Raw genomic sequence first — 26,713 nt, forward strand, 5'->3', positions numbered from 1 at the left:
TTACTTCATTAACATTTAGTGTACTAATATGGTTGAATTAAATTTTACAATTTTGCTATTTGTTTTCTATATGTCTCATCTGTTTCCAAGCCTCTCTTCTTCCTTTTCTGCCTTATTTTAAAAGGAAATCAAATAATTTCTAGTTTACTATTTTAATTCTTTTACTGACTTTTCACCTGTACTTCTTGGCTTTTTTTTTTCCCCCCAGTGGTTACTCCAGCCATTATTATTTATATTCTTTTCATAGTCTACTTAGAGTTAATATACTATCTCACCACCCTTCATTCTTTGTGTGATTGTTTTCATATATAGACATCCCAAAGTATGCTATAATTTTTCCTTAAAATGGTCATATATCTTTTAAGTTAAATTAGAACATACTGACTTATATATTTATATTTATCATCTGTTAACAATTTTCCTTAGCCTAAAAAATTCCCTTTAATGTTTTTTGTAATGCTGGTCTGCTGGCAGTGAATTCTCATTTACCTCAAAATGCCTTTATTTTTCCTTCTTCTTTGGAAAACACAGAATTTGGTGTTTTTAATTTTGAGCCTTGTTCTTTAAGATTTATTTATTAGAGAGAGAGAGCCAGCACGAGCCAGGGTGTGGGGGGGGGAGCAGAGGGAGAGGGAGATGGACAACCAGACTCCCTGCTGAGCATGGAGCCCAATGTGGGGCTGGATCTCAGGATCCTGAAATCATGAACTGAGCCACCCAGGCACCCCTGAGTTTTGTTTTTTAATGCAGCACCTTAAAGATGTCATTTCTTTGTCTCCTGACCTCTGTTGTTTCTAATAAGAAGTTAGCTGTTTCTCCTGTTGTTGTTCCTCCCTCTGCAATGTGTCCTTTCTCTCTTCCTGCTTTTACAATTTTCTCTTTATCTTTGTTTTCCAGCCGTTTGACTATAATATCCATAGATGTGGTTTTCTTCATATTTATCCTTCTTGAGATTCTTCACTGAGCTTCTTGGATCTATATATTATGTTTTACAAAATATTTGGGGAATTTTGATCATGACTTTTTCAAATGTTTGCATAACCTTTTCTCTCTTCTTCTCTAATTACACATATTTAGATGTTTTGGTATTGTCACATAGGTCATGAAGGCTTTGCTTCCCCCCGCCTCTATTTTATCTCTGCTGTTCAGATAGGATGATTTCTGTTGATCTCTCTTGTGTTCACGGACCCTTTTTTCTGCTCGTCTCCAGTCTGCTAGTAAACCTATCGAGTAAGTTTTTCATTTCAGATACTATATTCTCAGGTCTGTAATTTCCATTTGGTTATTTATTATAGTTTCCGTTTATCTTATTCTATTTCCCACCTGTTCATTTATGACCATATTTCCTTTACATCTTGGAGCTGCATGAAAGTTCTTGTCTGCTGTTTTCAACATCTGGGTTTATCCTAGGTTGATTTCTATTTATTGATGATTCTCCACCCCCCTTCTGTTATGGGTTATATTTGCCTGCTTCTTTGTATGTCTAGTTATTTTTTAATGTATAATGGACATTGTGCTGTTGTTGAGATTGCAAATTGTGTTGTCTTCTTTTAAATAGTGTTGAATTTTATTCCAGCAATCAGTTAACTTTCTGTCAGATCAGATTGAATCTTGTAAGGAGCATTTTTTTTTTTTAAATAAACTTTAAACTTTTCAAAAACTGTATTTCTAGAACAGTTTTTAGGTTCATACCAAAATGGAATGAAATTCCATCTGTCTTTCCATTCCATACCAAAATGGAATGGAAAGACAGAGTTTTCATAATGCAGAGTCATCCTCACTATCAACTTCCTGCACCAAAGTGATACATTTGTTAGAGTTGACACATAATATCACCTGTAGTCCATAGTTTATATGAAGCTTCTCTCTTGGTATTATACATTCTGTGGGTCTTGACAACTATATAATGACATGTATCCACCACTGTAGTATACAAAACAATTTTAGTGCTCTAAAAATCCTCTCTGCTATGCTGATTCCTTCCTCCTTCCTTGGCAATCACTGATCTTTATAATATCTCCATAGTTTTGCCTTTTCCATAATTTAGTGGAGTTGAAAGCATGCAATGTGTAGACTTTTTAGATTGGCTTCTTTCACAGAGTGATATGCATTTAAGGTTCCTCCATATCTGTTCATGGTTTGATGGTGCATTTCTCTTTAGCACTGAATAATATTCCATTGTCTGGATGTACCACAGTTTATTTATCCATTCACCTCCAGAAGAGTATTTTGGTTGCTTTCAAGTTTTGACAGATGGTCCTCTACTTAAAATGGCTTGACTTTGAATTTTTCAGCTTTAAGGTAAGGATGTGAAATACATGTCTAGTAGAAACCATACTTCGAGTTTGAGTTTTCTTCTTTTCCTGGGCTAGTAAAATGTGGTATGATGCTCTGATGCCCTCTCAGGATGCTGCAGCAAGCCATAGCTCCCAGTTAGCCATATGAGCATGAGGGTAAACAGTTGAGGCTTACAACCATTCTGTACCCAAACAACCATTCAGTTTTTTACTTTCAGAACAGTATTCAATGAATTATAGGAGATATTTAGTACTTTATTATAAAATAGTCTTTGTGTTAGATGATTTTGCCCAGCTGTAGGCTAATGTAAGTGTTCTGAGCATCTTTAAGGTAGGCCAGGTGAAGCTATCGTGTTTAATAGGTTAGTTGTATTAAATGCACTTTTGACCCAATGATATTTTCAACTTCTGGTGGACTTACCGGGATGTAACCCCTTCATAAGTCAAGGAGGATCTGTATGAATAAAGCTACTTCTGTCTTCTGGTGGAGATTGTAAAGAATTCATATCATTTCTTCCTCAAATGTTTGGTAGAATACACCAGTGAACCCATCTGGAAAAGGATTATTTAACAAACTCTGTTAGAATGGGTGTAGAGTTGCCCCTACTCTAAGACTAGAATAGCCCCACTTCTAAGGCCTGTCCTTTCTGGGGTATCAATGGAGTATCTGAGTATTCAGTGAGGTCTCCCCACTGAGGCTGGGAGGGACATTCTATGTCTCCCAGCTCTACACATTTTCAGGAATCTCTGTATAGCCCCCAAACTCCCAGGCAGCTCTTTTCTGCCTGGTCTTGTAGAGTCTTGTCCTGGTGCCCTGGGTATATGCAGCTTAGTCTTTAGATAAATACTTTCAAAGTTTCATACAAATTTCTGTAGTTCTGTTCTTCAAAGCTCCATTCTCTCTGGTATCCCACTCTTAAAATTCCAGTTACTTCAGCTGTTCCAAACTCTGATCTTTGCTTTCCCAGCTTAGTGAGATGGATGTGCTCTGCTGGCCACCTCCCTATGCCACAGTCTACAAAGTGTCTTCAGACAGATTGTGGGCAATTGTGGAACTCATCTCACATAATTCCCCTCTCTCTAGAATCATAATCCTGCCCTGCCTATTGTCTACCATCTAAAATTAGTTGCCAAATATATTATGCCCAGCTTTAGAGATGTTTATGGTGGGGAAAATATTCTGGTACCAATTACTCAATTACAGCTAAAAGGAGAAGTCTTGTTTGTTTGTTTTTTTGTTGTTTTTTTTTCAAAATGTCTTTGACCAGATATTAAGGTGCACATATATAAGCAAAGACCCCATAAGGCCAGAAAAGCTACTGGAGCTTTGTGAGCTGAATGGAGATTCCAGAGATTATACAGTGCCCTGGAAACAGGAGTTCTGGCCATCCAGAGTGGGAAGACCCCATTGAATAATTGTAGGCACTCCTTTGAGATCCCCAGAAGATCCATGCCTTAGGAGTGGGGGCTACTCTAGCTCCAGAGTCAGGGTAGAAGGTTGGGTTTTAAAAATTAGTTTCCATTTGTCTTGTGCAGAACAAAGAAGACAGGCGTTGTTCCAGGGATCTTTCCATCAAGTTGGCTTGAATAAATTGGTTTACATTAAATAGCGTAAGTTAATGCCAACTGGGTGCCTAAATACGGAGTTAGCACTAAAGGAGTCTTCAGCATACCTTCCATGTGATTTATTAAAGGAGGAAAATTTACAAGGAGAATCTCTTCCTGTGTTGTTTTTCCCCTCTTATGACCACTGGCCATACTTTATGTTTCCAGATCTGGAAAAATCCCTCCAGTGCTGAAAGACTAATGCCCTTTGCCATCTTAATTCCCAGAGCCCCATAAGCACAATGAATTGTTCACTGTATAATTTATTCATTTAAAAAATTAAAATGTTCCGCTAGTGTTAAAAATATTTGTTTTTAAAAGAATGTGTTTATGAAGAAATTTTTTAAAGCCTTTTATCAAGAGTATTTGTCTCATTACATATAAATATTTGTGATCTAGTAGAGCTAGAACACATAGGTTTTTAGAAGGTTGAATACAGTATTTCTATGGTGCTAAACACTGTCTTAGTCTTTAAAGGGAGTATATTGCATACTGGATTTGAAGAAGTAGAGGAGGAGCTACTCTTAAGCACATACTCTGTTTTCTGAAATGTTTCCATTCTTCTATCTGTTCTGTCTTTCATAGGTCATCTAACACACACTCCCTTAGATGACTCTTAAACTGTCACATGTCAAAGAAAAGTAAATGCAAGATAAGGAAATCAACTTGCGTTATTTGAAGTTGGCTAGATTTTCTCTATAAAGCTTTTTTGCATCTTTAATTTCTAACTGCATTTTGTATTTTCACAATAGTAAAGGACAGGAAGAACCATGAGTGTATAATAATTTCTAAAGAAATTACTCAAGAATACTTCATGGAGAAACCACTTGGGAATAAATTTAAAGTTTAGTATGGAATATGCAATGTGCAGTTTCACTGCTGTAGAAGCTTTAGTCCACAGACAAGGTTTCATCTGGAAGGACTTTTTTAAAAATAGTTGAGATAATTTTAGTGCTTTGGAACAAAAAAAAAGAAAGGAGAGCAGTTTGAATCAGCAATTCTTCAGAAGTTTGTGGTAGAGTAATAATAAAAATGTGGATTCTGACCTCAAAAAAGCTGACTAGCATGAATGAGTGCTTATATTCCTTTTTAAAAATCTCATAAATTTTAGGTAAGAATGTAATGGCCCAAACAATATTTCTTTGAATTTGAAAAAGACTGTTTATATAATTCAAATAACTTGTCCAAAAATTCAGAGTTAGATAACTTTTTAAAAAATGGAGCAATCCACTTTTCTGGCATCAAGTCCTTGACAATTAGCACAGTCCTGGGGTCCTCTTGCCTCTTCTACTCATGACTGCCAGGAGGATGGTGCATGTTATCTCAGCTTTTGGCAGATGAAACTGGGCTTCTTAAAGACGTGGACTTCGTATGCTTTTTCCCATTTTCTCAACACCCAACACAACTAGCCTAGTGCCTGGTACATGATAGTTGCTTAGAAAATGTTTTCAGAATGACAAAAATCAATGAGTCTTCTTTAATGCCAAAGACATTATAATGGGGACAGTATGGAAATTTGTTCATTATTTCCTCTCCTAAACATAGGTGATTTGTACTTTTAGAAAATGATGTTAACCCTTTAGTACTTTCCTAAGCAAAAAGTTGGGGAAGAATGTAGGTAAAATTCAGAATTATAGATCACAGCAGTTCTTGCAGAAATTTTTCTTACAGGGAGCCCTGAGTGGCTCAGTCGGTTAAGCGTCTGCCTTCAGCTCAGGTCATGATTACAGGGTCCAGAGATAAGCCTGGTGTTGGGCTCCCTGCCAAGCAGGGAGACTGCTTCTCCCTCTCCCTCTGCCTGCCGCTCTGCCTACTTATGCTTTCTCTCTCTCTCTCAAATAAATAAATTCTTAAAAAAAAAAAAAGAATTTGGGGTGCCTGGGTAGCTCAGTCGGTTAGGTGTCTGCCTTCGGCTCAGGTCACGATCCCAGGGTCCTGGGATCGAGACCCGCATCGGGCTCCCTGCTCAGCAGGGAGCCTGCTGCTCTACCTACTTGTGCTCGCTCTCTATCTCTCTGTCAAATAAATAAAATCTTAAAAAAAAACTTAAAAAATTTAAAAAAAAATTTTTTCTTACCTAAGTCTACCTGCTAGAAAAATTAAAAAAATATTTGAACTCCATAGGTTATCTGGGACCTTTTATCTTGCAGGGCATTTTGATAAAATAGCTGTTCTAACTTATACATATGCATTTTAATGACTTCATAATAATAGTTCACATTGGTGACAGTTTCATATTTATTTGTATCAGTCCCCTCAGGGTATATTTTTAGATTGTGCACGTGCACACACACGTCATACTTTTGCACATATCTTTCTATTCCCTTAGAATAAATTCTTACATGTGAAGATGCTACATTGTATTATATATACATCTTGTACAATTATTGTAAGGATTAAATTAGATAATATTATAAAGCCTTATAACAATGCCTGATGGTACAATCTCAAGGGTTTTTGGTAATAAGGTTATTGTTGGTTGTTTTTATTATCTCAGTCTTCCCACTAGACCTTGAGTCCCTTGATAAAATAACTGCTGCAGTTAGAAAAACATCAGAGATCCCAACTCCAGGTGGCTTGAACAATAAGTAAATGTATGATTCTTTATTGAATAGTAAGGACATTCCATGACAGGAAGGTCAGAGGAGGGGTGAGTTCAGCACTGGCTAATAGAAAATCTCAAGAGTATCATGAAGAACTAAACTGTGGCCTTATGTGCCACCTGCCATCCTCAGTGAGTCAGCTTTGTCCTCAAGCCAGGCCTAGTCACTGATACAGTGCTTACCCTGGCTCCAGTAGTCATATTTGAATAAAAACAAGAAAAGATCTAGCTCTTAATAAGGGTCTATATTTAAGTTACTCTTTTAACCTCTCAGTAAGGAAGGCCTTTTCAAAAGCCCCTAGCGGGTTTATCCTCGTATTTCATTTGCCATCATTGCATAAATGGAATGTGACCACCATGATAGGCTTAGACCATTATTTTTCATACTTTTTGATCATGATACACAGTAGGAAATACATTTTATACCATGACTAAGACACCCATCACCCATATATTTATGTATATGTATATGTCTTTCATAATTAAAAATAAAAGCTTCTCAAAATAATACCCATATACATGATAAAGTTAAATATGATTTTATTTATAATTAAATGTTTTTTAACCCTCAAATACAAAAAAAAATTAGAAAGATTTAATTCAATGTATAGTTAAAAGGTTCATGAATTTGTTCCAGTCTAGAATATATGAGGACTATGAGCATATTATGATACACTATTGAGCCTATTCTTTTAAATTCTGATCAAGTCAAAATTGAAAATACTTTTTTACATTAATAGGTCACTGTGAGTGGTAAAATAATCTTAGTAATAATTCATACAGACAAGACTCCTGAGTGAATTTTATACTCAAGGAGATGGGATATACAGTGCCGGCATACCAGGGGTTGGGATCATTGGGAACCATCCTGGAAGCTGGCCAGCACAGAATATAGAAAGATAAGACAACTAAATGTAGTGTGTGATCCTGGGTTGAATTTTGGATGGGAAGGAAAAATGCCGTAAAGTAGAATTGGGACAATTGATGAAATTTGAGTATGGGTTCCACATTAGATAATATTACACTGAGGGGATAACTTTTCTACAAAAGTTTTTATTATTCTACAGTGGTATGTAAGACAATGTCTTTGTTATTTGAAAATATACACTGAAGTATTTATTTGAAGGAAAGCTAAGAAAATTCCTTGCAAGCTTTTTTCTGAATTTGAGATTACTTCAAAATTTTAAGTTTAAAAATTCCAAAAGAAGGGGTTTTTCACCTGAAAAAAAAAATATGTATGTGGTTCTTGAGTTCACATATCCTGAATGCATCATATTCTTCTAATATACTGTTGGAGTTTTGTTTGCTAATATTTTGTTGAAGATATTTGTACCTATCTTCACAAATATATTTGTCTATAATTTTCTCTCCTGATGTTATCTTTGTTTGGCCCCTACTTCAGGGTAATGTTGGCCTCAAAGAACTAGGTTGGAAGGGTTCCCTTCTCTTCTATTTTCTGAAAGAGTTTGAGAAGGATTAGTGTTAATTCTTTTTAAATGCTTGGTAGAATTCATCAAGCTCTCTGGTCCTAGACTCTTTGTTGGGAGATTTTTGGTTACTGATTGAATCTCTTGTTGTAAGTCTGTTCAGATTTCATTTCTTCTTGAGCCCATTTTTGGCAATTACTCTGTTTCTAGAAATTTGTCCATTTTTTACTCCTTTGCAGTTTATATTGAACAAGAATGTATTTTTACATTGTATAAGTACCTATGATTAGTTTTATGTGATGTTATATTTAAACTACACAAAATAAATGTCCTAAAACTGCCTTCCCTTGCCTTGCATATCTGACCTAAAATACATTTATCACGCTGATATTTTGAGCATTCCAGTTGCTTCACATCCTTACCAACACTTGGTATTTTCCATCTTTTGCATTTTAGCCATTTTGGTAGGGATGTTCCAAGTGTTTTTGTTTGGTTTTTAATTTTGCAGGTTTTATACTGTCATGTACAAGAACATTACTATCACCGGTATATCTGGCGTCAGATATTTTTATTGTTTTGTGTATTTGTAAATCGTTTTTAAATCAAGTTTATTTTAAAGTCTTACTGTTATTTTTTTTCTATTTAAAAAGTATCTCAAGTCAGATTGAATGGAGTTAGTACTTTCTGTCCTTTTCGTCACTGTTAACACTTCCAAATCTGGTAATGAGCTTGCTTCATTATTCTTTCTTTTTCTTCGAAGTTTACAATGATTCTTTTTTTAAAAAGATTTATTTATTTATTTGAGAGAGAGAGAGAGAGAGCAGGGTGGGAGGGACAAAGGGAGAGGGAGAGGGGGGATCTAAAGCGGACTCCTCGCTAAGCATGGAGCCCAATGTGGGGCTTGATCTCTTGATCCTGAGATCATGACCTGAGTCAAAATCAAGAGTCAGACACTCAACCGACTGAGGCACCCAGGCGCCTTGAAGTTTATCATGATTCTTAAGGTCAACTTGTACTAACTCAGTTAAAATATTACAACTGCTCATAATTTGAAAAGTGTTATAATCAGTAACATCCTTTCTGAAAAAGACACTGAAAGTTTGTAACTAAACTTGGTTGTAAGAATCAGAGCTTTGCCATCCGATGATAAACTTCTCATGCTTTTTTTGATACTTTGCTTCATAAATCTGTAGAGTTACTCTTTAACCTCTCCATCAATCATGACCATCATTTATCAGAAGATCCAATGAGATTTCCATGAACAAAACACATGTTCCTGGCCAATTTATGTACTCCTCTCACATGATATTCTCAATTGGCTGCGTTATTTATTGCACTGTTCATTCCATGTTGAGAATATGTGCAACACACTTGATATGGTCTATTTCTTTCTTGACTTTTTTATGCTGGTGGCAAGCCAAATTAACTTTATGACCCTCTAATTGGTCAGAACCCTCAGTTTGAAAACCACTGATTTTACTGTTATCATCTGCTGGAGTGGGGCCAGCCTCTCCAAATCATATGGCCTTCCAGAGGTGGAGTAGATACAGGAAACACAGCCAGGCTTCTGTTTGGAAGGAGGAAAAGAGCGTTGGAGGTTAGAGGTAGGATAGGCAACCAAGATTGTCCAGCTACAGGGACTGCTTACTACTTACTTAGCTATCCCAAGCGTCTGGTGTGATTTGACATATGTGGAGTTGTTTGCCTTTATTCTAATGGCTCCCAACTATTACTTTTAGTTTTTCCTGTTTGTTCATAGTTTTGTCTCTTTCCTCAGATATTTTTCTTGTTGATATCATTGTGCTTGCCACTATGTTGTCCATCATCTCCTACCCTCTCATTTTTAAAAGCCCCCTTTTCATTTTGCTGCTTCTCATCTACTTAGACCAAGGAAAGACTATCCAGCTTCTTAAATGTTGTGGCTCAAAAGAAATCAGGCTCTCGGGGCACCTGGGTGGCACAGTTGGTTGAGCGACCGACTCTTGGTTTTGGATCAGGTCTCATCTCAGGGTTGTGAGATCAGACCCCATGTCAGACTCCATGCTCAGCATGGAGTCTGCTTGGGTTTCTCTCCCCGCCCCCCAATAATAAAATCTTTGTAAGAAAAAGTAATCAGGTCCTTAGCAAGGTCTTAGGTTTTTCTTTATGATCCTTTTCATGATTATGTTTGCTTATTAGGATTTTTAAAATTATGTCTGTGGTTTTTAGCTGTGGCCTAGATAACCAACCAGGTTATCTCTGAAATATAAAAGTACTCCTGCACGCTTCAGTCTTTCAGAACAAAACTTCTACTCTTATTAAAAGATAATAACATAATCACAATACCTAGGGACTCTATTTACTGTATGGTCTTCCTGGGAGTTTAAGGTTATCAAAATTAACCTTGTTTTCTTGAAACACATGGAGAAGGATGCTGACCCACAGTTTCACATGTGGGAACAACTAGAGGATCTTTAACTTTAGAATTACGAATAACATCAAGTATATTATGAGGTACTCATCAGTTAGCCAACAAATATTTACTTTCAAATACTGTCTTTTATAAATTCTAAGATGCACATTTTCTTACATTCTAACATTTCTGAAATCAGGATGCTTCTGAACAATTAATGGTGTCTTACAGTTGCTGTTGGCTTCATGGCAAATCCTGGTGTAGTTCCTGTGTGTCCTCAGTTGTTAATCTTGGAGTCATGACTGAACAGCAGACCCTTCACTGTTTTAGTCAACAAACTGTTGAACAGTAAAACATGTAAGGACCTTTAAGGAAAGAATAGTTTTGTTGTTGTCCAGAGTCTCTTCTGTTGATACTTACTTAAGATTAAGATAGAACCACTATCAAAGCTTACAGAATGAGCATCGGAAGCTTTAAAGAAAATCTGACACTAGAGAATATTACTCTTTCAGGAAATGCTACATTACCTAGGATCTTAAGAGAGTAAAAGACAATAGTGAATGGAAAAATTTGGACATCTAAGACTCTGAGTAAAAAACTTAGACCAGAAGATTTGAATGCTGAATGTGAAGAAATTTTAGGAATACCGTAACCAGTTTAGATTGCTTATATTTTCTTTTTTATCTATGCATGATGGATGATTTAAGAACTTTCTAAATAAGTCTAAAAATTCTTTCAGTTCAAAAAATAAAAATTTCAAGTAATAAAGTGTTGTGTCATGATTTAATAGGCACTGTATTTTCTTTCTTAGTGGTAAATAACAGTGCATCTTATAAGCAATAGTATCTTTAATGTGATGAAACATGAGACTTTGATTTGCTGTAAGACTTATTGTATATTAATGTATACACTATACTATAATTTACTCTCTCTTCTCTTAAGAAGAACTAAGGGATAATATACACATGTAAGTGAAGATAACACTGCCAGGTACTGTGTGAATGATGGAGACCAGTATGTCTCAACTTGTGCTCCTGGAACCAGCAGCAACAGCATCACCCGAGAGCTGCTTAGAATGCACATTCTCAGGCCCCCCATCTAAACCTACTGAGTCAGAAACTCTGGGTAGGCGGCCTGGCAGCCTGTGTTTTAACAAGCTGTTCAGGTGATTTTGAGGGCAAACTAAGGTTTGAGAACCACTGCTCTGGTAGAATTCTGGGAAAGCAAAAATTACTGGCGCTGTTATATTGAAGTTAGGTGTATGAGTGATTTAGAGAGTAAGAAAACAGATTCCTTCAGTTCAGCTCAATTACATACTAACCATATGTTTAAGAAAAATGAAAAAATTTATTATGCTGTGTCTCAGCCAGCTACCAGTAATATAGGTATGTAAGAAATAGTCCAAAAACTGCATGTCCTTCACTTTGGGTTGACATTTGATCTTTGTCTTTTTTTAGCACGATGTATCTCAGACTTTACTCAAGGCAACACTGGACAGTGTTGTAGAAGAATGTGTCAGCTTTGTGGGAGTGGATATTAACATCTGTTCAGAAGTTTTGTTAAGGTGAGACACGAGGTCTATGGCTGAAGATCACAGAATCTTAAGTTTAACTGACTGATATTCAGTTCAAATTTAGCTAAAATAAGGAGACGTGTAAAGTTGTCAAGTATAGAAAATCTATGAGATCGTACATTGCTTGAGCTAATCAGTTTGAGGGGAAGACATCATTTAAGAAAAGAATTGTAACAATTCATATTATCATTTTTAATACTGCAAATCTAAAGTGAAGAACATATGGTAACCATTGAGTGCATTAGTGTTGCTAATAGAATTTAAATAAGGTTAACGTGGAAAAGAGCTGTTTCCCACCACATGAGAGTAGGTATTTTTCACCAGTTCAGTCTTGTGCATACATCTGTCAAAGCTGGCAGTAACCGAAAGATAAATTCTGAGGGTTCAAGCTATGGTTACCATATTTTTACCTTGATTCTGCAAGTCACGTATCAAAATCCTTATCGTACTGTAATCACATCTTATATGCTCTGTCCTCTTTTACTGTGGTTATAGAAGAGCTGCTTTTTTCGTTCACAGTTTTGCACTTGTGTACACAAGTCTGCTGATGCAGCATGAAATTCTGGACCTCTGTAAAAGATCTGGACTCTTTTGCTTTGAGACTAGGATAGCAGAAAATATCCCTTACGTTTTAAGGTGTTGCTTTTCTACCACAGCTACAAACATTCCATAATTTTATGTATGGAATTCAATAATAGAATTAAAAATCTCTTAAATTGTAATTTTTTAATTAACACCAAGCAAACTACCTAGTATTACAGTTTTTATACTTTTATACTAACCATGACATTCATGGATAAGTACCTTTCTGTAGTTCAAGTCTTTACGTTAATGAGAACAGGCTGATTAAAAAAAATAGGGTAGTACAATGCAACTGTAGCTGTTGTAACTTTTGCTGCTAACTCACTTTGTAAACAAAACAGGAATAGGCAGAATTATTACTTGCTTCATAAATACAAGGAATGTGAATAGTATAGAACTGTGGGGAGCAGTTCTTTTTCTTGTACCAGTGTGAACCAGTTTACCAGCATCTTTATGAGAGCTACTGGTTTTATCATTATTCTGCATTCTCTTGTCCTTGTCTCCTCTTGGACAACTCTGTCCCCCTTTGTCTCTTTTATTTAACTCCCTTTTGGAATACTATTAGAACTCTTGTGTCTGCCACATTACTCGTTTTTTTTACTTTTTCTAGGCATATTGCAGGACTTAATGCCAACCGAGCCAAAAGTATTATTGAATGGCGAGAGAAAAATGGGCCCTTCGTCAGTCGAGAGCAGCTAAAGAAAGTGAAAGGTCTGGGTCCAAAATCTTTCCAACAGTGTGCTGGCTTCATCAGAATCAACCAGGATTATATCCGAACATTTTGCAGGTGATTAGTAAAGTATCTGCTCAGCGTTCTGTTTTCACTCTCCTCTTTTACTATTGCCCCTCCTGCTTACTGTCCTCAGTCCTAGGTGTCCATTTGTTCATTCCTTCCTTCAACATGTGTTGACTCTCTAATCTTTGCTAGGCACTGGGAATCCAGCAGTGAACAAATCAACAAATTCCCTGCTCTCATGAAGTTAAATTTTAACTAGTAAAATAAATAGTTTCAGATGTGTAAATTATACAAATTAAAACAGAGATGTGACACTGTCTTGGGGAACAGTATGAGTTGATTACGCTTTATATGAGTTATTCACTGAAATGTTATTTGAGCCTAATTTTGAATGAAATGAAGGAGCTAGGCACACAGGGATTGGAAGGAAAGCATTCTACGCAGAGCATATAGTACATGTGCGGAGTCCCAAGCATGACCAAATGTGGGGTATTCAGGAAATGAAACTAAGGCCAGTGTGATTGTAGCATCCCAAGTGGGAAGAATTTGTACAAGATAAGGTGACACAGAGGACTTTACAGTGGCCACTTTATATTGACAGCTGTTTCCCTATGTGTAGTTGGGCCTCCCCATTCCCTCCTCCCTGAAAACTGACCAAAGAATAATTATCAGTTGTGTAGATTAAGAACTAAATTCTTGCCCTTAATTGCTAATCCTGGTAGCACAAAAGCAAAGAATTTGGGTAAACTTCCTAAACATTTAACATCATGAAAGAATAGTGGGGTTTTTTTAAAGATTTATTTACTTATTTTAGAGAGAGAGAGAGTGTGAGTGGGGGGAAGGGCAGAGGGAGAGTGGGAGAGAGAGAATCTCAAGCAGATACCCCTCTGAGTGCAGAGCCTGATGCGGAGCTCAATCCCAGGACCCCAAGATCATGACCTGAGCCAAAATCAAGAGTTGGCTGCTTAACCTGAGCCACTCAGGCATCCCGAAAGACTAGTTTTTATGTATTTACTACTTTGGGACTACCTGTTTCATTCATATTATTTTTTTCTTCTGACAAAATTGTAATAGAGGTAATATGGAAAAATAATCTTTATTCTGTAAAAGACTAATGAGGGAAAACCAGCCCTGCTGGATGATGATAATAATAATAATAATACAAAATTATAGTTACATAACCATTTAGTTTTAATGTAGAAATGGAAGAGAAGAGAGTCTGAAATTCACCAAAACAGGCAGAATTTAGTTTATGATAAAGAAGTTTCAAACAGTGGGGAAAATTGATTAACTGTCCAAGAAGCAGTCTTGCGACAACTGGCAGGAATTTGATATGCCTAGGGGAAGCTCTAGTTCTACCTTATATCTTATACCCAAATACAACCCAGATGGATCATAGACTTAAATAGAAGTGAAACTGTAAAAGTACCAGAAGAAAACATGGGTAGGTTTTGCAGAACATCGGACAACAAAACCTAGAAGCTGGAAATAAAAAACAATTGATAAAATAATCCCATGTTTCTTAGTTTATATGTTTTTGGAACACTTGGTTAGAAAATTCACACAGTATAAAAAAGAATAAAATGAAAAGTAAAGGGCACCTCAACCTCTCACTTCAAAATAGTTTCTTACATATTGCTTTCTGAAAGTAAATTTATACTTAGATCAACTTGTATCTTTATTATTTAAAAATGCATATAGTAGGGATTGTGCTGTCCAACTATTTGAAACTTGCTTTATTTGTTTCAGTAATATATCTTGGACTTCTTTCCACATATTACATATAGATGTATGTCATTATATATAATGTCTGCATAATATTTAATTTATGGGTGGGCCATAATGTAATTGGTGCTGTATTGATGAACATTTGGGTTGTTTTTAAAGCCGTATGTTTTTTCAGCTGATAATGAAGTACTTGAAAATTCATGACTGTTACATCTTGATAGGTCAGACCTTTATTCAGAATGGACTACTGCTATCTCATTGAGTGTTTTTTGCTTTGAAATCTATTTTGTTAGCAATGTTGCTACATTTGCCTTTTCAGTATGCTTGGTATTTTTTTTTATTTTCAAACTTTCTATGACATTTAATTTTTGATACGACTCTTATAGACCAGTAGATTTCATGGTTTTCAATTTTATATTCATACCTTCACATTTATTGTATTTATTGATACGTTTGGGCTTAATCTTATATCTATTATATATTTTCTCATCATCATGCTTTCTGATTTCCTTTCATGCTGTTTGTTAGATTTCTCAGCTAACAAGTTTTCCCACCTCATTTTTATCTCCCCTTAGTGATTGCAAGTCGTATGTCTTTTTTTCTGGTGATTATCCTTAAGTGTCATTTGGACTGGCTTCTGCAGTTAATAGGTGTCTCTGTCCTCCTCCTGGAGAAGACTAGCACCGTAGGACTTTACCCAGCCTTCTTCTCTTCAACTGTATGTCCCATGAGGAGATGACCTGGGATTTTAATTTTAGTTTCAGACTTCCTTTATATATATTTCCATAAATCATGAGCAGTTAATAAGTTTTTATAGTCTCTGTGCCCATCACTGTTTCTTGTAGCCCCCATTATCACTTTTCTTGAACTTGTTGTTTTTGCCAGGAGTATATCCTTAAGAAATTCTTTTCAGAGAGGGTATATTATATGGGTTATACTTTAGTCCTGACATGTCTGAAAATGATTTTAATTTACCCTCCTATATGAATGCTAGTTTGGTGAGATATATGATTCTAGATTCAAAATCATTTTCTCTCAGAACTTTTAAGATAACTGGTTCACTGTGTTCTGGCATCTGATGTTTATCAATGAGAAATCTGATGCCTGTCTGATTCTAGTTCCTTTTGAGGTAATCTGTTTTATATTTCTCTCTTGATTTTAAATCATATTTTAAAGTTGCCCCACAATATGTCAAACCTGAGTCGTTTTCCATTCATCCTATTTTGTACTCAGTAGGTTCTTTTAATTTAAGAACTTGTAATTCTCTTCAGTTCTGGGAAATCATCTTCTCTTTCTCCTTCTCTTTTTTTTTATTTAATTTACTTACCCTCGTTTTTCTCTCTTCTCTTGTAAAATGCCAATTATACAGGCTGAATCAGGATTGTGTTTGGCTTTAAGTAACAGGAAACTCTATTAATAGTGTTTAAATAAATACGTGATAATTTCTATGAGACGAATGGTCAGACTGTGGGTGCTGTTTGTGTGTATTTGCATGGCAGAGAAATAAACACATTTTAAACACTTCGTTTCTTCCCAACCTTCCCTCCCCTCCCACTCCTTGACTTTTTAAATGGTTACAGTAGTCAGCAAACTGAATCTGCCGGTCAAGTTCAGGGAGTTGCTGTGACATCTTCAGCAGGTGTTGAGGTCACAAATGAGAAGCAGGGCAAGAAGAAGAGCAAAACTGCAGTGAATGTTGTGCTGAAGCCAAATCCTTTGGACCAAACTTGCATTCACCCGGAATCGTATGACATAGCAATGAGGTAAGTCTGAGGCCCACGTGAGAATGCTCCGCGGCCAGAGTGAGTTCCCTACAGCAAATGGCCTTTGTTTTGGCACAATAGAGATTTAAAAAATATGACCATGTTTAACATGACAACATTTTTCAGAAGTTCCACATTGCTGAGTTATGTGGCACATTATTTTATTTCAGTGAGGAATGAAACCATTATTCCTGGAGCAGTGTCAAGCTAATAAACCCTGGTACTAATGGTGAAGTGTGTGTAATGGAAATTGCATGGCACTCTCCTCTGTTTGTTTTGGAAATTAACGAGACACAAATGACTAGCACCTGGCCTAAAGCTTGTGCTTATCTAAAGATAAAGCCCTTTTGAAAGTAAACAGCCAACTCTCAGATTTCTTAAGAAATATTGCCCTGCAAAGTTATTAGAGTCTAAGAAATGATGTACTTTTAATGAGCATACATTACACAGAATGATATGGGGGAGGTTTTTTGAGTACAAGGAAAAGTTTAATGTAAGGCATTTAAAAGAAAAAAAGTTTTAATACCACATTTAATTAGTTAAAAAATTTTAATTCGTTAAAAAACAGTGTCTTGCTACATCACTAAATATTTTAAGACTTAGTGAGTTAAATGACAGTGGGTTTAAAAATAGTGAATATTTTAACTTTCACTGGATCTAGAGATTTTTAGCTTGTTTTGAAAAAGTTTCTATTTGATTATTTTAATAAATGTAATTTGTTTTCCTTTATTTGAGAGAGAGAGTGTACGGGAGGTGGGGGGGTGGTAGGGCTAGAGGGAAAGGGAGAGAGAGAATCTTAAGCAGGTTCCACACCCAGTGCAGAGCCCGACGTGGGGCTCGATTTCACGACCCTGAGATCTTGACCTGAGCCGAAACCAAGAGTCAGACGCTTAACTGACTGAGCCACCCAGGCATCCCTTGTTTCCTTTCTTGTATTTTTATTTATATATTTTTTTTAAGATTTTATTTATTTATTTGACAGAGACAGAGTGAGAGAAGGAACACAAGCAGGGGGAGTGGGAGAGGGAGAAGCTGAACAGGGAGCCCGATGCGGGGCTTGATCCCAGGACCCTGGGAACATGACCTGAGCTGAAGGCAGACGCTTATCGACTGAGCCACCCAGGCGCCCCTCCTTTCTTTTAAAAGTGTTTAAAATTATAGACTATAGCACATCATAGAGCACTTGGGAAATAGAAAAAAAAGGAGTAAAGAATAATACTCTGCCAACATCAAAACAGTGGTACCTGTTTTTCCCCTAGGATTTTGTTATAGAAAAATTTAAACATAAAGAAAAATAGAAGAAAAAAGTTTACAATGAATTCCTATGTACCCACACCTAGATTTTAGTATTAACATTTTACTATGCCTGTTTTCTACTTACTTATCTGTCCATCTGTTTGTTCATCAGTCCATCTTATTTTATGCATTTCAAAGAAAATTGCAGATATCAGTATACTTTCAGCTAGTACTTCAGTATACATATCATTAACTGGAATTCTATAATTCTTAACAGTATTTTTTCTTCTGAGGTAAAATTCACATACAATTAAATTTTAAGTGTGTATTAGCTGAGTTTTGGCAAATAAATACCTACATCAGTCTAACCCAAACCCCTCTCAAGATTAAAAATAACAAAACAAAACAAAACCAAACCTTGCCATCATCCTAAAATCTTCTCTTAATGCCCCATCTTAGACAATCCCTGCCCCAGCCTCCTGGAGCTAACTGCATGTTTTAATTTGTTCTGCCAAAGAATAGTTTGCCTCTTCTAGCGCTTGCTATGAATGATACCATACGGTTGTACTTTTGTGTAAGACCTCTTTCAGCATAAAGTTTAGAGATTTTTATCTATGTTGTAACAAGTATAAATAGCTTGTTTCTTTTTATTGGCTAGTATTTCATTGTATGAATAGACCACAATTTATTCTCCTTGTTGAAGTACCTTTATACATTTCCAATTTTTGCCTTTTATGAGTAAAGCTGCTATGAACATTCTTGTACAGTTTTTGTTGATGTTGACATTTGCTTTCATTTTTCTTGGAAAAATACTTAGGAGAGGATTTGCTGGGTCATAAGGTAGGTGAATATTTTAGTTTTCTTAGAAACTTCTAGACTTTACTCCAATATGGTTGAACCATTTTACGCTTTCACCAACAATATATGAGTTCTGGTTACTTCACATCTTCACCATTATTTGATGTTAGTCTTTTTAATTTTAGCCATTCTCGTGTGTGTGTGGTAGTATCTCTTTATGGCTTTAATTTGCATTTCTCTGGTGACGCTGAGCACTTTCTCATGGCTTATTGGCCATTAGCATACCTTCTTTTGTGAACTCTGTTCTTATCATTTAGCCATTTTCTGATTGAGTTGTTTACATTTTTATTAATGGGATGTGGGCATTTTTTTAAATGTATTCTGGGTTCTAGTTTTTTGTCAGTATATGTTTCACAAATAACTTGTCTCAGGTTGTTGTTTACTTCTTTATTTTCTTATTGGTGTCTTTTGATGAGCAGAGGTTTTGAATTTTGGCAGTGTCTACTTTATCAATATTTCTCTTTTATAGTTATTGCTTTCTCTGTCCTGAGAAACTTTTGCCTACCTCAAATCATAAATATATTTTTCAGTGCTTTCTTCCAAAAGCTTGGTGGTATCAGCTTTTGCATTTAGGTCTGTGATACACCTGAGGTGACATTTCATGTATGATTCAAAATAGGGGTCAAAGTTCATTTTCTTTTTCCATTATGAACATTTACTGATTTTGGCACCATGTTAAAAAAACAACACAACTTTTCTTTTTTTACCCATTGCTCTGGTGACTGTTGAAAATCAAGTGACTGTGTAAATGTGCATCTATTTCTTTTTGTTTCATCAACCTGTTTATCAATTCCATACTATCTTAGCTATACGCCGAGTTTTGAAGCAGATAGTGTAAGTCCTCCAACTGTTTTTTTTTAAATATTGCTCTGACCATTCTAGATGATTTGCATTTTCCTATATATTTTAGAATGAGATTATCAATTTTCATTAAAAAAACAAAAAACCTGGTGAGCTTATGATTGGGATTACATTGAGTCTGTAAGTGAATGTAGGAACAGTAGATGTCTTCATAATACCTATTGAGTCTTTTGACCATGAATTTCTATCTTTTCACTTATTTTGGTCCTTCCTCTCTCTCAGAAGTGTTTTAAAATTTTCATGTACAGGGCTTGCATTGTCTCTTATTAAATGTATTTTATATTTTTCAACATTATTATAAATGGAATTTTTTAAATTTGTTGCTAATATGTAAAAATACAATTGATTTTTGCATAGTAACCTTGTGTCTGTCAGCCTTGCTAATTCACTGACTAGTTCTAGTAGGTGTTTGGAGATTCTTTAAGTTTTCCTGTGTAAACAATTAAGTTATCAGCAAATAGATGAAAGCTTTACTTCTTTTTTAATTTTAATGCTCTTTATTTCTTTTTCTTGCTCATTGCAATGTCTAGGGCCTTCAGTACTGTATCGAAGAGTAGTGAGAGTGGGCATCGTTGTCCTGTTCTCAGTCTTAGCACATGGTCCTCATTTTTTTTAATATAAAAAAATTATGGTCTCATAGTAATTATGGTAATGTTTGTTATTTGAGAAGATGCATATGGATTTTATACACATCTTGCAAAAACTGACATCTCTTTGGGTACTAAATTAGCATTTTGTTACATGCAAATCAGTGCCTTTTTTTCAATGTCTTTTTTAATGTACATTTTTGTTTGTTTTCATAATATAGTTCTAATATAGTTCATAAATTTTTCAACTTGCTAATATAAGCACAAATTTTTTATTTCTGCCTATCTCTCTTTTAAAAAGCTGAGTAATATTCCATCACATGATTGAACTGTAATTTATTAGTAGCAGTACTAGTAGTGGTTCCTTATGATGGATTCCTAGAAGTGGAATTACTCTTCCAAAGGGTTTGAGAGTTTATGTGGCTCTTGATATACATTGCCAAGTAACGTTCTAATTTATAATGCCACCAGCAGTGTTGAAGCTTAAGAGATCTTGAATTCTTCCTGTTAAGCAGGACTTTTCTGCCAATTTTTACACTTTCTGCATGTGGAGCATAAAAGCCCTACCAGTAACTTCACCCTTCTGTATGCTTCCTTTGGGAGCAGACTTGTCTCTCAGGAGGGTACTTACAGACTATTTCATGGGAAATTTTGTTTACATGAAGTTCAACTCTCAACCTTTAAAACCTGGCAACAGAACTAGCAATTTATCTAATTAAACTTACCATCCCCATTATCCACCTTGAAACTGTGATAGTCCTTTCTGGCTTTTAACATACTTAGTATAGACATCATAGACGTCGCTCAACATAGGTAGTTCATACTTTCATATAGTGTTACACAAGTGTCTTTCCAGGGAAAAAAAGCTCACTAAGGTTATGATTAGTCATCATTGGTTTGACCTCAGTTCTGTAAAAGTAAGTTCCATTGCAGTAAAGTTCATTTTTAATTACATCAGAAAACCGGTAGGAATGTAGTGGCTTTCATGCTCCCCTGCCATAATGTAACTCCCAGAAATACGCCAAGTTGTGAAGCCATTAAGTCTTTTTACTTTTGTATTTATGGTATTCTCTCTCACATAATATTTTAGAAAATTGAGGTCATGATATTTTTTAACCTGAGTTAGAGTCATTTAGTGGTTCTTTAAAAAGTTTACCTTTTTAAACTATTTTTATTATTTTTATTACTTTTTTTTTTAAGATTTTATTTATTTGACAGAGAGAGACACAGTGAGAGAGGCAACACAAGCAGGGGGAGTGGGAGAGGGAGAAGCAGGCTTCCCGCGGAGCAGAGAGCCTGATGCGGGGCTCGATCCCAGGACCCTGGGATCATAACCTGAGCTAAAGGCGGACGCTTAACGACTGAGCCCCAGGTGCCCCTTTTTATTACTTTTTTAAAGTTTTATTTTACCAGTTTTATTTACATGTAGAGATTCTCTAGTAATATTAAAGTACTTTGTTGTATGAGCTGGAATTTTTTCTCATCTGTTTACCTTTTTTATCTCCTTATAATGCTATTTTGTTTTTGAAATATGAATGTTTAGTTTTTATGAAGTACACCTTTTTTTGCTTTTATGCAAGTTGTCCTTCTCTTAAGATAACTAATCTCAGATCAATTCAGTATTTCCCATACTTTCATATTCTTTATGGTTTTGTTTTTTACGCTATGAATTTTATAGTTGATGGTTTTATTTATTACTTAGAATGTACAGAACACTGTGGTAGGGCCTGAAGAATATAAAAAATGAATAGAGGCACTTCATGCTCTCAAGGAATCTATCAAATAGGCTAAAACTATTACTCACAAAAAAACATAATAGAAATCAGTAGTCGGTGCCCTTTGTGAAACACAAAGTCGTTCACAGGACAGAGAGGTCATTTCCCGATGGGGTTTTCTTGTAAGGGCAAGGATGACTTGGAGTGCTTGAACTGAGAAACTGAAATGATAAACTGCCATCATCTGAGATGAAGAAGACTATGGTTGGAGCAAGGTTTAGGGGAGAGACCTGGAGTTGAGTAGAAGGCCTGTTAGGTTTGAGACATCAGGTAGGCAGTTGGATGCATGAGTCTGGAGTGTGGAAAAGCGACTGGACTAAGGATATAAATTTAAGAGTTCTGGGCTTATGCAGGTCCTTAAAGCCATGAGATGGGAAGAAATCACCACAGGAGTGACCCAAGTTTAGTTCTTCAACTTTTCTTTTCCCCCATTCCCTCCCTTAACAGTGAGTTTCCACTTCATCCTCCAGTGTCTCTAGTATTCATGTTATTTTTGCCATTCATAGCCAGTTACTGTCTTTTATACCCTCCAACCTGTCTTTAGCCAACTGTAGTGCTGCCGTTTTAATATAGCCCCTGGTGAGAAGGGTCTGACCACTTCTCACCGACTCCTTGTGCAGTCATCTTAGTCTCAGTCACCATCATCTCCACCTGGATCACAGCTAATGCAATTAGTCTAATAGGTCTCCCTGCTTCTACCACTGCCTAGCCAGATAGTCTGTTCTTAGCACAATAGACAACTAGATCCTTTTAACATGTAAATCAGAGTGTGTCATTCTTCAGCATAAAACCCTACTATCTCTTCCAGTTACCCTCAGAATTAAGGCCAAGTCCCTATAATTGCTCCCTTGCTCATTCTGCTCTACCCATGCTGGCCTTTTTGTTATTCTGTGAACATGCCAAGTCTACTCCCACATTAGGGTGTTTACACTGTCCGGTGCCTCTTCCTGGAACACTTTTCCCCTGGATATCTGCACAGCTAACTACTTCACCTCCTTTATCTCACCAAGACTGCTCACATGTCACCTTGTCAACAAGGCCTACACTGACTACCCTACTTAAGTCTGCACGCCCTTACCTGTAAGCCTGGTAATTCTGATCCCCATTACTCTCTCTGCTCTTTCTCTTTTTTCCACAGCACTTTTCACCTTTATCATACTTTACAACTTATTTATTATGCTGGTTGTATCCTGTCAGTCTCCCTGAGAGCAAGGATCTTTGAATGTATTGCAAGATTGCAGAAGAGTACCTGGAATACAGCAGGCACTCAGAAGGTATATGTTTAATGAATGAATGAGTGAATAATTCTTTCAATACTAGCCTCGGTTAGTGGTGCCATTAACCATTCCCTATGGGACAAGAGAAGAAGACCAAGCCTTTTTATTTATTTGTTGTTTTGGGGCAGGGCTGGTAAGGATGAATGGGAGGAGAAGAGGGAGTTATAAAGGGAGGGAGAAAGAAGGATACAAGTTTTGGTTTTAGATATATTAAATTTGAGTTGCTAAAATATTCATGAGAATATCTCTTGCAGGCAAATGGAAAGGCAGACCTAGGGCTTAGGAGAAAGGCCTGGACTAGACATGTTGATGTGTAGGATTGGAATTATCAGTGGGAGGCGAGAGATAACGAGTCATGTGAGTGGATGCACTCATGCAAGGAAGCATGTAGAACAAGAGGAGAAGGTGGTTAAGGTCAAAAACTTGGAGGATATCTACATTTAGAGGGCCAGAGGAGGAAGAGAAGGCAGAGCAGATAGAATATGAAAACAGAAGTCATGAAGGAAGGTCAGTAAGTTGATGGTATCAAATATGGCAGAATGGGTAAGTGGTTTAAGGATGTGTTGACAATTGGGGGGTCATTAATTGAGAGAATAATTTCAGAAAAGTGGCAGGATTAGAAGCCAATGTGTAGGAGCCTGGGGAAAACCAAGCAGTAAGAATTAGAGACAGATAATTCTTCTGAGAACTTTGGTAGTGAAAAGAAGGAGCCATGTGATGGAAGTCCAGGAAGAGGTAAGATAAAGGGTGGTTCCTGCTTTTGGCTTGTAGGGAGCAGAGAATGGGGAGACCACAACAATAATACATCTGTGGCCAAAATGAGAGGAGCAAGTAGTAGAAAACATGGTAGAGACAGTCGTAACATTTTATAAAGCTAAAAGACCTTGTTCATTTAGCTGTCATTCCCCACTCCCCACCACCACAATTTGAGGTGAGACAACTAGGCCATAGACCACAAGAATGCCAAGGTCAAGAGTCCTTAATAGCAACCTGTGAGGAGTGAGGTGGGGAGAGAAACAGAATCAAGGAATGGAAGAGTAGTAGGGAAGTATGGGGCAGGATGAGTAAAGATACGGAGACATCTAAGGAAGGGGATTTTAAGGCAGCTTTGAATTTTTCAGTGAAGTAGGCAGTAATTAAGTAAATGTGAGAAGGCCCTGAAACAAGTAAAAGAGATTTAGAACAGAATGGCTTCAAAGGATTACTGAACGAAAATCTATCTGTAGCAATAGGTTTCTTAATCCCATGTTCCACTTAAATCTTCTGTATTATGGATTGTGTATGTGTTTTTCATTGACATTTCCTAAAAGCCTTGCATTATTCCTTACCCTCTCTCTCTTAAAAATATCTGCTGGCGGAGGTGGGTACATCTCTAGGATGAATATAATACTCCTGCTCTATACCCAGTTCTTTAAAATGAGAAGATGCCAAATGTAGTCACTATCAAGTTGCTTCATTTGAAATGCATGTGCCCTCATTCTGAAAAACAACAGAAGGGAATTCTTTTAATGCAATATTCAGGAAATATATCTGCAGCAGAACAGCATAAAATTCTACACACTCTTTGTGAAGAATTCATTTCCTACAGATCCCTTAATATAATAGACAGAGTTTCCTTTAATGGAGGAGGTAATGTTTTCTCCAGAGGAAAGGCAGAGTCTGATTTCAGCCATGTGATGTTGGAGAATAACAGTCAAATCTAGCATATTCCAGATACTCATTTCTTTATTTGTCCTTAGGAAGCACACATAACACGACTTGTTACTTTTCTGTGCTAACATACCATCTTTCAGGGTATGATATCCTTAATCTGAAAGATCATTATGATTACATTTAAATCTGGCTCCAAACTAGCTTTTTAATTGTGACCTAGTTAAAAGATCAGGCTTTGGAGCTAGTTAAGAGCTCAAGATTTGGAGTGCCGTATAGCTGGTTTTACCAGCTGAGTTATTTTAGGTAATTTACTTCACCCATCTGAGACTCTGTATACCTTAAAAAGTGGGAATAATAATATACCAGCCTCATAAGATTGCTGTGAGGTCAACAAGATTATGTTTCTAACGTGCCTAGTAATGAGGAGATGCTCAATGAATGTTTGTTGTTTTTATTGGACTATTAACTATTCCCCAAACCTGACCTGAGACATATTTTCCTGTCTCCAACTCTTTAAACATCGCTTTTCCTCTTTCTACTGGTTGAAGTCTTCTTAAAGACCTAGCCCAAATGTCACCTCCTGCATGAAATCTTACAAAGATACCCCTATCTGGAAATGAGCTCTTTCTTCTGTATACAACTTCTGTGCTTCACAAAGGCCACTTACTAATTATTGCCCTGTGTTACGGTTATTTGTAAGTTTTATCCTATTTTGGCTAAAAATGAAATGTCTAGCTTTATTTCAATCTAGATATTTTTTTCTCTAGCATAAACTGGCTGAGGTCAATGCAGTTGCATAAGCAAAATTGTTGATAGAACATCTAGAGCATCCTTTCTGCTGTTGCCTATCCCACAAGTTGAGTAAGTACTTATTTCAGAATCCCTGGTGGATTGAAGACATTTTCAGACCTCCCCAAATTGAATTCCATGCCTTCACAGAGCATGTGTGTCCAGAGCCTTCCTAGACTTTACAGACTAGAAAACAGAGACAGACCCTGAAAGAGGATTACTTTACTATTTTCTGTCATCATTTAGAAATTGTCACGATGTCCTCATGTGTGAGTGATTTCATTGTGTTGGGTAATATGGGCCATGAGGAAAATTGCTGCTATATTATGAGTAGAATGAAGTCCAGAAACAGCCAATTTAGGGGTTGCCACACCCCATGCCTCTTCTGTTTTTGCCATACCATTTTGGTTGATCAAGAGAGCCAAAGACAAGTATGTGATTTTTCCTTTTTCTTGAATAAGGTGCTAGGAGGTACTGCTTCATGCTGCAGATTATGCTGGTTTGTACATGTCACAGTGAGACCTGGCGTTCTCCCAAAGAATATCCTGCATTGAGAATTTGATTCACTTTAGATAGTTAAGCTTGAAAGTTGTTATGTTCTTGATTTAACTTGAAAAATTCTAGCACTCACTTTAATAAAGCATTAGCTAATATTTAATTGTTACTTCCATTTTGGCCATTATGAAGACATTTAAGAGACTAGTTTCTGGAAGTGGTTAGTAGCCTGCACAGCAGGACTATGACACGCAGCACCACTCTGATGGACTAGGCAAAGGTGTACCAAGAATGATTTGTATCGGTAGCTGATGAGTATTAGCACTACCATCTCCTTTATTACTGCTGAGGTACCCATTTCTGACCTTTACAGTCAGTGCAGAAAAGTATGTTTTCAGAGAGTAAACAACCATCAATTTAAAATTCAGGTCTAGGATGGGAATAATCATATAACATGACAAAATATTTAATTGGGGG

At 36.4% G+C, this 26,713-nt stretch overlaps 1 protein-coding gene across 3 annotated transcripts in view; it reads left to right on the plus strand.

Moving 5' to 3' along the window:
• The window catches only part of SRBD1 (S1 RNA binding domain 1), a 198,136-nt gene that overhangs the window by 156,303 nt on the left and 15,120 nt on the right, over positions 1-26,713 (plus strand). The window contains exons 17-19 of one of the 3 annotated variants that reach the window (XM_027623262.2): positions 11,781-11,887; positions 13,089-13,265; positions 16,523-16,705. In XM_027623262.2, coding sequence (XP_027479063.2) covers positions 11,781-11,887; positions 13,089-13,265; positions 16,523-16,705 — 467 coding nt within the window. The remainder of the gene's footprint in view (positions 1-11,780; positions 11,888-13,088; positions 13,266-16,522; positions 16,706-26,713) is intronic. The other 2 variants (XM_027623263.2, XM_027623264.2) reach the window with 2 other exon arrangements.

Source organism: Zalophus californianus, chromosome 8, assembly GCF_009762305.2.
Source record: "Zalophus californianus isolate mZalCal1 chromosome 8, mZalCal1.pri.v2, whole genome shotgun sequence".
Taxonomy (NCBI): Eukaryota; Metazoa; Chordata; class Mammalia; order Carnivora; family Otariidae; genus Zalophus; species Zalophus californianus.